The following is a 12,528-nucleotide window of genomic DNA, read 5'->3' on the forward strand; positions in this document are numbered from 1 at the left end:
CTAATAAGTCCAGGACACGCTGATGAAGGCTGGAGCTTCAGGTTCATATGTCAAACTGGCAGATCTGCGTACCCGAGCAGGTGTGTTACACGTCTGGAAGTTAAAGACAAAGTCCAGGCTTTACAAAACCAAGAGTGATCCATTCATTTAGGACTGAAGCCACTGACAGCAAACATTTCATCTTTTGTGTCAAAACCCTCCAATTATAACATTTTTATTGAATCTGATGATAGTAGTCTCTGAAAGTCGATCAGCATCTATTATATATGGGTCGATTCATCTTTTAAAAATGATGAATTCCGGTGATAACAATGAACAGCATCAGAAACAGCATTTTCAAAAGCTGAAGAACCTTTTAACCCTTTAAGACCTACCATAGAACCAAGGCCGCCAAAGCTTACTTTATATTTTTACATGCTGTAGTGCCATTTTTGGGAGCATTTCAAGTTGCTATACATCAATACAACTGTTATAGCCCAAATTTTAATAATATTTATGCATTAAATCCATATTAACCACATAAATTGCAAAAAAGTGCAATAAACTACAGAAAAATTGAACATCGTTTTTGTTTTGTTTTTTTACATATATTTCTACTTGGAGAAATTTAAGAGGTTTATCCCTCAAAACTTTAAATACAAAAAAGTTGCAAAAATAGTTTACAACCACAGGAAATTTAATTTGAGTGTCTTCATAGTTTTATTTTTGAGATACACCAATTTTTATATACTGCAGAAAAATTGAAAAACAATCCTATAATGCAAATTTGCAAAGAAAACAGCATGTGCATCAAAATAAACTATTTAAAGCAGCGCAATTTGAGTTCTAAGCATCACAGAAACTATTCAGAAAAGCATAAAGTCAAACATGACTTTTAAAAACACCAGTATAGGCTTTTAAGGCCTACAAGTAAAAAACTACATTTTCCGCGAAAATGACGTCACTTCCGGTTTCGGGCAGGTAATGGCGGACATGCGATCGTTCGCGCTGACGTCTATTTCAGTGTAGGAAGTGTTACGAAAAGCTGATCGGATTGGCAAAGTGTATTACATTTTTGTTCCTGCAAGCACTTTTTATGCAATTTTTGCAAAGCTATATGTGGAAGGAAACCGTGACCTAGCACAAGCTGATGGCATAAGATGTAAGTACAACCCCTCCGGTTTCATATGCAAAACAAAATTATTGTGCTAGCTTACATGGTTCCGGTTCTACAGGGATTTAAAAATAGTTACGCAAAACGGAGCGTTGCTGCTCCGACCGCCTTTAAAGGGTTAATGCTTGATGCACTGCACCCATATCTAACAGCTCGGGCAAATTAGGAAAAAAAAATCTATGGTGTCATGGACAAGAAAGTCTACCACAACATTTTAGTGCATTATGGAGTCTCTTCTGGACCGGAGCTGATTAGTCGTGGGTTCATATACCAACAAGACATTGACCCCAATCATAAGTCAAAGCTGTGCAGACACTATTTGACCAAGAAAAAAGAATGTGACGTTCTGGACCTGATGAAATGGCGAAGCGAAAGGTCAGACTTCAGTTCTGTTGAGCAGATTTGAGATTTAATGTATTCAAAGACAGCTCGTTTTATGCAAACCAATTCTCTGTGGACATCTAGAAGCTATTTGGACATCAATAGCAAAAGACACTATGGATAAGGAACAGTAAATAATGCGCTTCAGTGCTTGAACATTTGCACACTGAAGAGAAATGTCTATGTGCAGAGCAATGTCTCATGAAATCAGAAAAGATGGCCAGATTTGGTATATCTTTCTATGAACATTTGCGTACCGGGATGCAGTTGTTCCCCTGTTTGGGACACAGGTGGAGTTGGCAGTGAAGGAAGATGTCACTAGAGCCCCCAGTGAACCGGAACATGTTGAAGGAGAAGTAAGTGGAGGTTGCCAGTCCGTTTTCCTCCACCTGCACCGTCGGGTCAGCAGGGTTTGCACAGCTGATCATAAGCAGGAAAATAAACTTTGTTCAGGAGTCCATAATAGTGATCAAAAGGAGTTGAATTAATCTCTGAGCAGCAGCGAGCAACCACCACCTCTGAGTTTCTCTCACCCGTTAATGATCAGATCATGTCTTGGACTGCTGGTGGGTGATGCCTTGTCAGTTGCCCAGCAGGAGTCGGTCACCACACTGACCATGCTTCCATCCAAGCCATCGGTCTTCAACACCATCCAGATTTTCTCGTTCAACTGCAATTCACTGTTCCACTCCACAAGTTGTGTGCGGCCGGCATCAGTGTAGGCCTTGATAGTCAGAGTGTAATTCCAAGCTCCAGATGTGATGCGCTGTGCAACGGACCTGCAGAATGCACACATTTACACTGTTGTTAACAACAATCCCAACTAGGGCTGCTCAATTAATCGAATTTTAATCACAATTACGATCTGGGCTTTCAACGATCATTAAAAATGACTGAGCCGATTATTAGCCCCTCCCTCATTTACCCTTAAAGGCTGGTCCGTGAAAATATTGTCGGGCATAAACCGGTCCGTGGCGCAAAAAAGGGTGGAGACCGCTGATTAAGAGGACACGAGGGAAGCTCGGAAAGCTAAGCAGAAGTTATTTGGAGAGGAGAGTGACTGCCGTTGGTTGAAAAGAGAGGTAAAAAAAAAAAGAAGAACAAACTTCAGTGGTGTTGCACACTATTTTATATTATTTTTTAAAGTCATTGTTAACCCTTTAAATCCGGTCAGAGCAGCACGCTCCGTTTTGTGTAACTATTTTTAAATCCCTGAAGAACCCTGAGCCGTGTAAGCTAGCGCAATAAGTTTTTTTTGCATATGAAACCAGAGGAGTTGTACTTACATCTTATGCCATCAGCTTGTCATCGGTCACGGTTTCCTTCCACATAAAGCTTTGCAAAAATTGCATAAAAAGCTCTTGCAGGAACAAAAACATAATATTCCAGAAACACGCTTTGCCGATCCGATCAGCTGTTCGTAACACTTCCCACAGTGAAACAGACGTCAGCGTGAACTATCGCATGTCCGCCATTTCCTGCCCGAAACCGGAAATGACGTCATTTTCGCGGAAATGTAGTTTTTTTTACTTGTAGGCCTTAAAAGCCTACACTGGTGTTTTTATAAGTCATGTTTGACTTTTCTGAATAGTTTCTGGGATGCTTAGAACTCGAATTGCACTGCTGGAAATAGTTTATTTTGATGCACATGCTGTTTTCTTTGCAAATTTGCATCATAGGATTGTTTTTTCGTTTTTCCTGCAGTATATAAAAATTGGTGTATCTCCAAAATAAAACTATGAAGACACTCAAAATAAATTTCCTGTTGTTGTAAACTATTTTTTGCAACTTTTTGTATTTAAAGTTTTGAGGGATAAACCTCTTAAATTTCTCCAAGTAGAAATATATGTAAAAAAAACAAAAATGATTTTCAATTTTTTTGTAGTTTATTGCACTTTTTTGCAATTAATGTAGTTACTATGGACTTAATGCATACATATTATTAAAATATGGGCTATAATAGTTGTATAGCAACTTGAAATGCTCCCACAAATGGCACTACAACATGTAAAAAAATAATATAAGCTCTGGCGGACTTGGTTCTATAGTAGGTCGTAAGGGTTAAATAAATATCGTCAAATAATCGAGATCTCAATTTCAGTGAAAATAATCGTGATTATCATTTTTGCCATAATCGAGCAGCCCTAATCCCAACATCTTAAAATACTTGCACTGTTAGCAATGCCCACATTTTAACAAATATTCAAACAATACCTAGCAGCCACTACAAACCAGTCTCTGATTCTGAAGGTTGCAGTGTGGATGCTTGGCTGACTGTAAACACAGGAGAAGTCGATCTGGACTTGGTCTTTGCGAGTGATGACGTCAGAGTAATTCTGGCTCCTGATGGTGTTCTTATAGATGATGTAGCTGTTGTTGGTCTGCAGGGTCACATAATCAGATACTAAGCAAGTTCTTCATTGTTTCATCTTTAACATCTGATACTGTTTAAGATGTTGACTGACTGGTATAAACTTCAGATGACCAAAAATTTTAGAATTCACAGAGATCAAAGCTTAAACAGCAGGAGATGAAACCCACCGTGACCACCGTCCCACATCTCTTGCTGCTGTTGAAGCTGAAGGTCACCATGTGGGTGAGCTTGTCCACCCGACCCCTGCAGGTCGGGTCGTTGAGCTGTAAAGCAGAGTAATTGATGTCTTTGTCCTCCAGGAGACAACCGACCAGAGTTAGTGAAGCAGAGTTCTCCTTGCAGACCGTTGCATCACCTGAACGTCACAATATCAGTCAGAAAAATCACAGTTAGAAGCTTTCCTACATTATTCAGCCCTGTTGTCATGGTGATGTCACAGCTGTCGTACCCAAAGAGTTGTTTTCTTGGTACTTGGAGGCAAAAATGGCCCGACAAAAGCAGCGAGTGTCACCACTGACCGTCTTCTCACCACAGAACTCGTGATCGCTGCAGGTCCTGTCCTGACAGAAGGCCTCAGAGGCTACAGAGGAACACACTGATGTATTATCCTGAAAACATGGGAGCTCTAAAAATCCACAGTTCAGTTCTTTAACAAAGGAGAGCTTATTAATAGGGGTGGGTTTTGATTAGTGATTTATCGATTAAAATCGATTCTAGCTTGGATAACGTGATATCGATTCATTAAAATCCTGAATCGATTTTTTAATCTAAATTTATTTTGCCCAAAAAGCCAGAATCTCAGGTTAAACCTCACAAAATTTCAACAACCACCAAACAGCTAAAACAGTAAATGAGAGCAGGTACACGGATTCTGCACAAAGACGTAAACACAAAGCGCGGACCCGCGGATCAGGATCAGAATCAGTGAGATGTTGCCTTTCTCACCCGACGGCACGGACTGGGGCTGAAAGCCGACAGCTCGCTGATTCTGATGTTTCGGCGGGTCCACGCTTTTTTGCGCTAGATTCCGAAGCTGCAGGTTTCTCTCTCCAACCAAAATTCACTGAACCAGCAGCAAAAGAAGCAGCAAACTACGCTTCACATTTGATAAACATCGACGTGAATTTCCTCTGACTTTTGCTGTTTTGCTTCCACCACGATACAATCACACTTCATGCACAGCTCTCTCTCTCTCTCTCTCTCTCTCAGTCTACTTCAAGAACAGTTTTGTTGAGCTAGTTAATAGGTATGCCCTCATTGTCATCTGTTGTGATTTTATTTTGAAAGGATGCTTCCTGTTATGCTGCGGAGTATACGCGAGAGTTCAATAAACAAAGTCACCTTTTGGTGTGAATGTTCCCATGAAAGCCGATGCCCCACGTGTGATTATTCCTCCGTCTAGATAATAAGTATCTTCAATATTTGATAAAGTCTCGCAAGTGTCAGCTTTCTTTTTATGGATATAAAAATATAGAAATGTACCGATGCATGATCTGAATTATAATATTTCTGACTGTCTGAGGCCAAATTTCCCCGATTCAAATCAAATCGAATCAGAATTGAATCGATTCTAGAAATCAGTGACAATCTGACGTCTTATTAAGGTCTTATTAACATCTTACAGCAGCCGGTCTTTGATGTCCAGCCATCCAGAGCGTGGTTGTGTTGACTGCAGGCTCTGGCGTAGGCCTTCAGGAACTGACAGTTGAGTCCGCTCACCGCAGGATATTTACACAAAGTGTCGGTGCAGGCGGTTATGTAGGGCTCTGGGTCGATGTCAGTGTTACAGGAGGAGAAGGGCGCCTCCTTCAGGAGATTACAGCTGTACCACAGATAGAGAAACAAAATTGAAGACAATAAAATAATAATCTGTAATCAGTTGTGTTTATCTTCCATCTATGCTACAGTCACATGTGATGTACCATGTAATTTACAAGACAGATCAACACACATGTTTTTTATTACGTCAAAGGGTAAACAGATCCTGCCTTGTGGATCAGTCTGCTCACCGTTCAGTCACACTGGTGCAGTTGATCGTGCTGTCAGCAGGCTCACTGTACTGCATCTCACAGCTAGGGGGCGACAAACAACAAAGTTCAGGCTCCTTTATAAAAACAGAATATCTGCAACATCAGCAGCAGCAGTCAGAGGGACTCTGAGCTTGTGATGCGGTCTTACCTGGTGGAGCTGTACTCAGAGAGCCTCAGGTCACTCAGAGACCTGCTGGAGTTTCCACACAGACCCTCCACAGATGAACCAGCAGGTCCTGCACAGGATCAGGACAGAATGAGTCAGATCAGCATCAATATTCAAACTGGACAAACACAGAAGAATAAATAACAGCACAGTTTACAGTTTACATTACATGAGTTAAACTTTATTTTCTGTACCTTTTAAGACGATCTGTGCGGTGTCGCCATCAAAGAAGACAGAGATGCTGAGTTTGGTGAGTTCGGCAGTGACTCCAGTTTGGTCCTTAGAGAGCTGCACACCGTGAACCAGCTGAGATGAGCTGCTGAGGGTCAGTGTGGAGTCGTCCAGCTGCATCACAGCAGAGACAAAGTGGTGGAAACACTGAGTGAAACATGTCAAACACACAAACAGGCTGATTTCACAGCAACAACCACTGAGTTCAGCAGAGGATGAGGGAGGACTTTGGATCAGACTCCACTCTGACACATGAACTGTGGCTGTAGGTCGCTTACCTGAACTCTCCCACCTTGTTCCAGGTGAATGTCATGCCCGTCCACACGCAGCGTCACACTGTCCAAAAAGCTCACATCTTTACGACGTCTGTCCCTGAAGTTCCCCAGAACAAGGAAATCTGGGAGTAACGGAGTCGAGAACAGAGAGTACGCACAGCGATCCTGGATGGAGTTCATATGGCCGTGGACGTCGATGACAGTGGGGCCGGTCACAGTGCAGGTGGAGGCCAACCTGCAGCTAACAAAGGCAACCAACCACAAACATCACCATGAGTTGCTGCCAAAGAAGGTTACCGCAGGGGACCCTCTATTTCTTAAGTTATTTCACTGTAGAACCTTTTAGTAACAAAATATGAAGAGAAAATATTTACATGCCGTTGCCTTGACAATACTCCAATGGACCACAACCAGAGGTCTGGAGGGTTGCAGTCTCAGAACAGGTGACATTGGAGCAGATTTGTGGGTCAGAGTTGACCACAGTACCAGGTTTATACACAGTACCTGGGAAGAGATAGAGGCTTCACTTTAGTTCAACAGTTTTCCAACTGTAAGTGCAAATAAAACAGTAACAATCAAATCTTTCAGAATTACATAATCCCAAAGTCACGGTAGGAGTTTAAGATTCACTAACCTGAGTGTCTGCATCCACTGATATCTATGGTATAATTATGATACTTGTTAAGAACGTTATTAACCGCTAATGTGTCGATTACGACATCACTGACCCGAGTTTGGAGCTAAACAGAAACAAACACAGCTAATGTTATAATCACAGAGCAGAAAGAACTGACATCAAGCTGAAAACAGACACAAATGTTGGCATTAAATATAAAGTATTTAACATATTACGTCAAAGTGTTATTGTTCATATACACACAGACTCACCGCCACTAAACCAGTGCCATGTGCTTCCAAACTCAGAGCTGCTTCTGTCCCAAAGTTGAATAGGTTTAAGATCATCTGTAAACAGGTTAACAGGAAAGATTCAGTCACTGTGAAGAAGTTTCATCTGAAAGTGTTTAGAAAAGCTCAGGTTCACAACATTAACATTGGGCCTGTTGAGCTGCATTGCTAAAACATTTTGAATTTCATAATGGAGTGTTTCCATATGCTATAAAAACTACAGTCATCACACATGTTTTTAAATCAGGTGATTATATAACCAATCATCAGACCAATCCTTCTGCTAGCAACAAAAATAGCAGAAAAAGTGATTTTTAAACAAACACGATCATAATCCAACATGTTGTCATATACTGAAGTGATATCCATGCAAGTCTCTGTTTTCATGGTCTGTATTGTCTTAAAGTGCCTCTGTTTTCAATCTTTAATAGTTGCTTTTGATGTTTAGTTTGTTTGGTTATGATTATGCATTACTTTTACCATTCACATGCGTTGGTCCTGTCTCCTGTCTACGCTTAGATGCCTTTGCATCTTTGGTTTTCCTTCACCCTTCAGGTGAAAACTAGCCTGTACGGCTGCATCTTACATACTCATGTTAATTAGTCTACAATGTCCCTTTAAAAAATAAAAAATAAAAAGAAACATTTTTCATTTTATGTTTGTTTTCAGTGTTGATTGAAACTATTAATTTTAGGCACACCCTTCAGGCTTTGTGATACAGAGCAGGACTCACCGTTAAACTGCGGATCGGCATGATTATTTGCACACTGCATCTCAAACTGTTCTGAATTGTTTGTGTTTTATTTCTAATCCAACGTTCAAGAAAAGAATCTGCTTGAACTATAGAAAGAACTGCTCTCCTTTTGTCAGGTGAGCTCCCTATGATGCAGTCGCCTTTATTCCCAGGGTTGTAAAACTTGTCAAAACAGAACGCAATCTCTTCTCTTGTGAAGTTCGCCTGTAAAAATCAGAGACACAACAAATCAAATAGCAAAATATTTTGTGGGTTTTTCTGTCATGTACAGCTGAACTGTTGGTGCTCAGGTTTCAGTCAGAGCTCTCGCTCTTCTTCAGGAAGCTGCATCAGGTGATGGTTACATACTCAGCATCACTGCAGAGGACATTAATAAGACGCTGATCTCTGAACTCTTCACTCAGTCTGCAAACATCATCTCTGCTACAGGTGGAGATTAAACAGCAACAACACATAAAGCTCTGCTAAAACATCAGGCTTCATCCTACTCACATAGAGCTTCCCGTACTTCTGTCCATAATATGTGATGGGACATGAGCTGATGTCCAACACTGAAGACTCACTGACTGACTGTTGCTGAGCACCTGAAGACACAGACACACGTGAGAGGTGTGAGCTGCAGCTTGTTAGCTGTTAGGACAAACAAAGGTTCACATTCACGCGTTTGTAGAAACAAAGTATTCGTACAAGTTGCCAAAATCTTGGAAAAGGAGGGTAGATTACAAGTTAAACTTGGGGAACTTATATGGATGGGTATAGTAGACTTAACGTTTTTATTACTTACTCACTTTACACTCTCATTTGTAATAGCAGAGCATACTCGATGCAGCGATGGACAGCCGGATAGGTCATGATCAGTCTCATAGCTGGTGTAAAACAACTATTCAAATTATTTTGCTAAAGAAATAGGGTTGATGGATATATGGGGACTTATGAAGTCTTATCTATGTTACGGTAGTACATTAACATGTACTCTCACGACAGGCCTAAACACTAAAGTACAGAAATGTTACTATGTTGTAACTTCAGATATTGCATTGTATAGATCAGCTATGCAGTGTTTGGAAAAGAGAATGAGAGCTGTTTTGATCTGAATATGATGAGTTGATAACATTCAGAGTGCCAGTGAGGCTAAAACAAAGTAAAACAAAATGTATGAAATACATGACAGGGACTCACAGATAATCAGGGTGAAGCTGAAAAACCAGTAACAGACAGATATGGACAGGGAAAAAACTCCAAATGCAAAGACTGGAGGTCCACTACGAAGCAGGATTCAAGGCAAGGCAAGGCAAGGCAAGTTTATTTGTATAGCACAATTCAACAACAAGGTGATTCAAAGTGCTTTACAGAGACATTAGAAACAAAAAAAAAATAAAAAGCATGATTTAAAATTGATTAAAACAAGCAAATAAACTAACTAACTAATTAACAAATCAAATCAAATCACTTTTTATTGTCACATCACATGTGCAGGCACACTGGCACAGCACATGCGAGTGAAATTCTTGTGTGCGAGCCCCACAAGCAACAGAGATGTGCAAACACAACAACACAAACGAGCAAAATACAAGAATGGCCAACCTGAAACTAATAAAACAAACAAACAAACAAACAAACAAACAAACAAACAAACAAAACAGTATATAAAATCAAAACAGATAAAAACAGAACAGTAGATAAAATCAGTAGTTAAATGTAAGTTTTGAAATTTAAGCTTAAAAGTGTGGATTCAATCTTATTTACGCTGGGTTTCCTGTCCTGTGAAAGTGTGACTGGGGCATATCATGATGGTAACTAATACTGCAAACCTAACCTGCACTGGGTAAGAGATCAGCAGGTATGAAATCAGTCACCTATTCTCCAGAAATGAGCTTGGCCATTTCTGGGAGATCCCTCGGACCTCTGTATGGCGAGCAGTGTTGGTCAAGTTACTTGAAAAAAGTAATCAGTAACTAATTACTGATTACCTCCCCAAAAAATAATGCCGTTACTTTACTGATTACTTATTTTCAAAAGTAATTAATTACTTAGTTACTTAGTTACTTTTTAAAACACGATTTACAACCTGAATTGGTGATAAAGCGATAGATCTTTCAGCCCAATTCTACTTTTTCTGCATAATCCATCATACAAAATGTAATCAAATGGAAAAGTCTCTTTTTTTAAACTTGTTTTATCAGTTTTAATCTTTTAACTTTATGCATCAAGCAAAACTTAAATTATATGCACCATTCTCTGACTTGAAGAAATTAGTTTAACATTTAAACCTATTTTCTGCACATTCCAGCACATAAAATAAAATATTTTTTTGTGTTTACACTCAGTCTTTCAAATAGATGCAAGTAAAACACAGCAGAAAATAAATAAAGTCAAAGACTAGCGGTCCTGTTGCTCTATTTTCACCTGTAAAGCAGGACTGGGGGTAGGCGGAGGTTTACCCTGGTGCAGGTGAGCCGCAGCGGTCAGTTGAAGAATCTGCGAGTTTCTCTGTGAGTTTCCCATTACGTGGTAGCGCACTCGGTGCTTGCTTGGAAGTTTAGGGGGGTTTTTTTGCTGTAAAAAGAAGTTTTCTTCCCACGCACAACGGACGCTAATGTTTTTGTCACTTTTTATGGAATCAAACTCAAAGTAAGGTCAGTACTTCCACGCTTTAAACGCTGCACGCTCATACTCTCTCCCACAATCGATATATGATCCATTGTTGATCTGCACACAGCTGTTGTCACCAACGTCGCGCTCGCTTACGTCACTGTCATGACACATTCTCGCAAAAAAATCACGGTTTTAGTAAGGCAGTAACGCAGCGTTCCTATACGGGAAAGTAACGGTAATCTAATTACCGTTTTTGCAATAGTAATCCCTTACTTTACTCGTTACTTGAAAAAAGTAATCAGATTACAGTAACGCGTCTGATGGCGGGTAAGGAGGGTCTAAACTTTTTCAATGACATCTAATGTTTTTGTATTTCTCTGAGTATCAGTTAAGAAAAAAAAAAAGATTCTCAACTTTATTTGCTGATTTTCTCCTGGCTGGCTGCAGATATCTTAACACATCTTTTCTGTTTTATAAGCATTAATATATTATTCTAAAAGAGAGCAGATATTTGTATTGGTGACCTTGTTAAACATTTTTCAGTTTTACTAACTGAAGTGCTTGAAGTATAAACTTTTAGTACTATATATTTCTCTACAGTGCCTTTCTCTTCACACACACACTGCTATTTTTGTGTGTAGCGATCCATATTTTCCCCATGGTACAGTTTTATCTTCCTGCATCCAGTAAATATGGAAGCTTGTTTCTGCCACTGAAAAAAATGCTGTCAGTTATCTGCAAGTTACACTTTTGGTTTATTGTCTTTAAATTTCAATTTAGTAACTCAAGTTTAGGATCAGGACTAGGGGTTATAATTTGTCTGAGTCTTATTAGTTCAAAATGCCACGAAAATAACTCAATATTAACAAAAAACAGGACTTGAAATGTTCAGTTATTACGTGAAAAGTTTAAGATGAGTGAGTTAAATTGAATGTGAACAGAAAACAGGAAATAATTTCTTCCACATAGACCCAAAACTATATTTACTGTGTTTGGACCTTTAAGGACACAAACATGTTAAATGTGAGCAAAATGTTAGTAAAGCTCAGTGTTTTCAATGCAAAAAAGACCATAGCATTGTCAAACGCGCCAAACCTTCCACGAGAAAAACATAGAAACTAAAAGACAAGACAGGGGGTTTGAAAGAGTTCAGGGAGTCGTGTTGAATGTAATTAATGAACCATCAGATTGATGGATGGGCAGATGACAGAGATCTACATCCCTTGAACTCTTTAAAAATGCTTGTTTGTTTGTATGATTGTTTATTCTAAAATAAAGATATGAAAGCAAGGATCCCAGGAAAATCTGTCCATGTTTGTCAGATTATCAGCACTTCAAATGGCCTTCACTGTCCCTCCTCACTTCAGGTCATTTGGTCTTTGTTCCTCAGTCTCTGATTATCAGTTCCTGAATACTAATCACCAAATACTCAAGTCTAGTAAGGATACTTTTAAAGTAGCTGCGGTGCATGCTTACCTGCCAGTACAATGAATGCAGACAGGAAGAGCAGTGGGCACAGCATGTTGGAGGGAACCAATCGCCTGACAAAGACCTGAAAGAAAAAAAAACACAGTTGGACGTCTGTGATTGGACAGAAAGTAGCACAAACATCAAATGGTAACACTTGGAGTTATTACTGTACATCATCTGTAAGGTTAGGAAA

At 39.7% G+C, this 12,528-nt stretch overlaps 1 protein-coding gene across 1 annotated transcript; it reads right to left on the bottom strand.

Annotated features, from left to right (window-relative positions):
* Positions 1–12,387, bottom strand: LOC146635361 (alpha-tectorin-like). Its single transcript, XM_085350530.1, has 17 exons — positions 12,342–12,387; positions 8,763–8,854; positions 8,250–8,474; positions 7,499–7,573; positions 7,245–7,350; positions 6,985–7,114; positions 6,614–6,851; positions 6,299–6,449; positions 6,087–6,174; positions 5,918–5,980; positions 5,531–5,730; positions 4,357–4,488; positions 4,076–4,263; positions 3,767–3,915; positions 2,068–2,313; positions 1,792–1,954; positions 1–93 (listed from the first exon to the last, which is right to left on the bottom strand). The coding sequence occupies exons 1-17, from the start codon at positions 12,385–12,387 to the stop codon at positions 1–3; spliced, it is 2,385 nt and encodes a 794-aa protein (XP_085206656.1).
* Positions 12,388–12,528: the final 141 nt, after the last annotated feature.

The sequence above is a fragment of the Diplotaxodon limnothrissa genome, linkage group LG3 (assembly GCF_057381915.1).
Source record: "Diplotaxodon limnothrissa isolate DT_005_m linkage group LG3, D_limnothrissa_male_GT1.1, whole genome shotgun sequence".
NCBI classification, from domain to species: Eukaryota; Metazoa; Chordata; class Actinopteri; order Cichliformes; family Cichlidae; genus Diplotaxodon; species Diplotaxodon limnothrissa.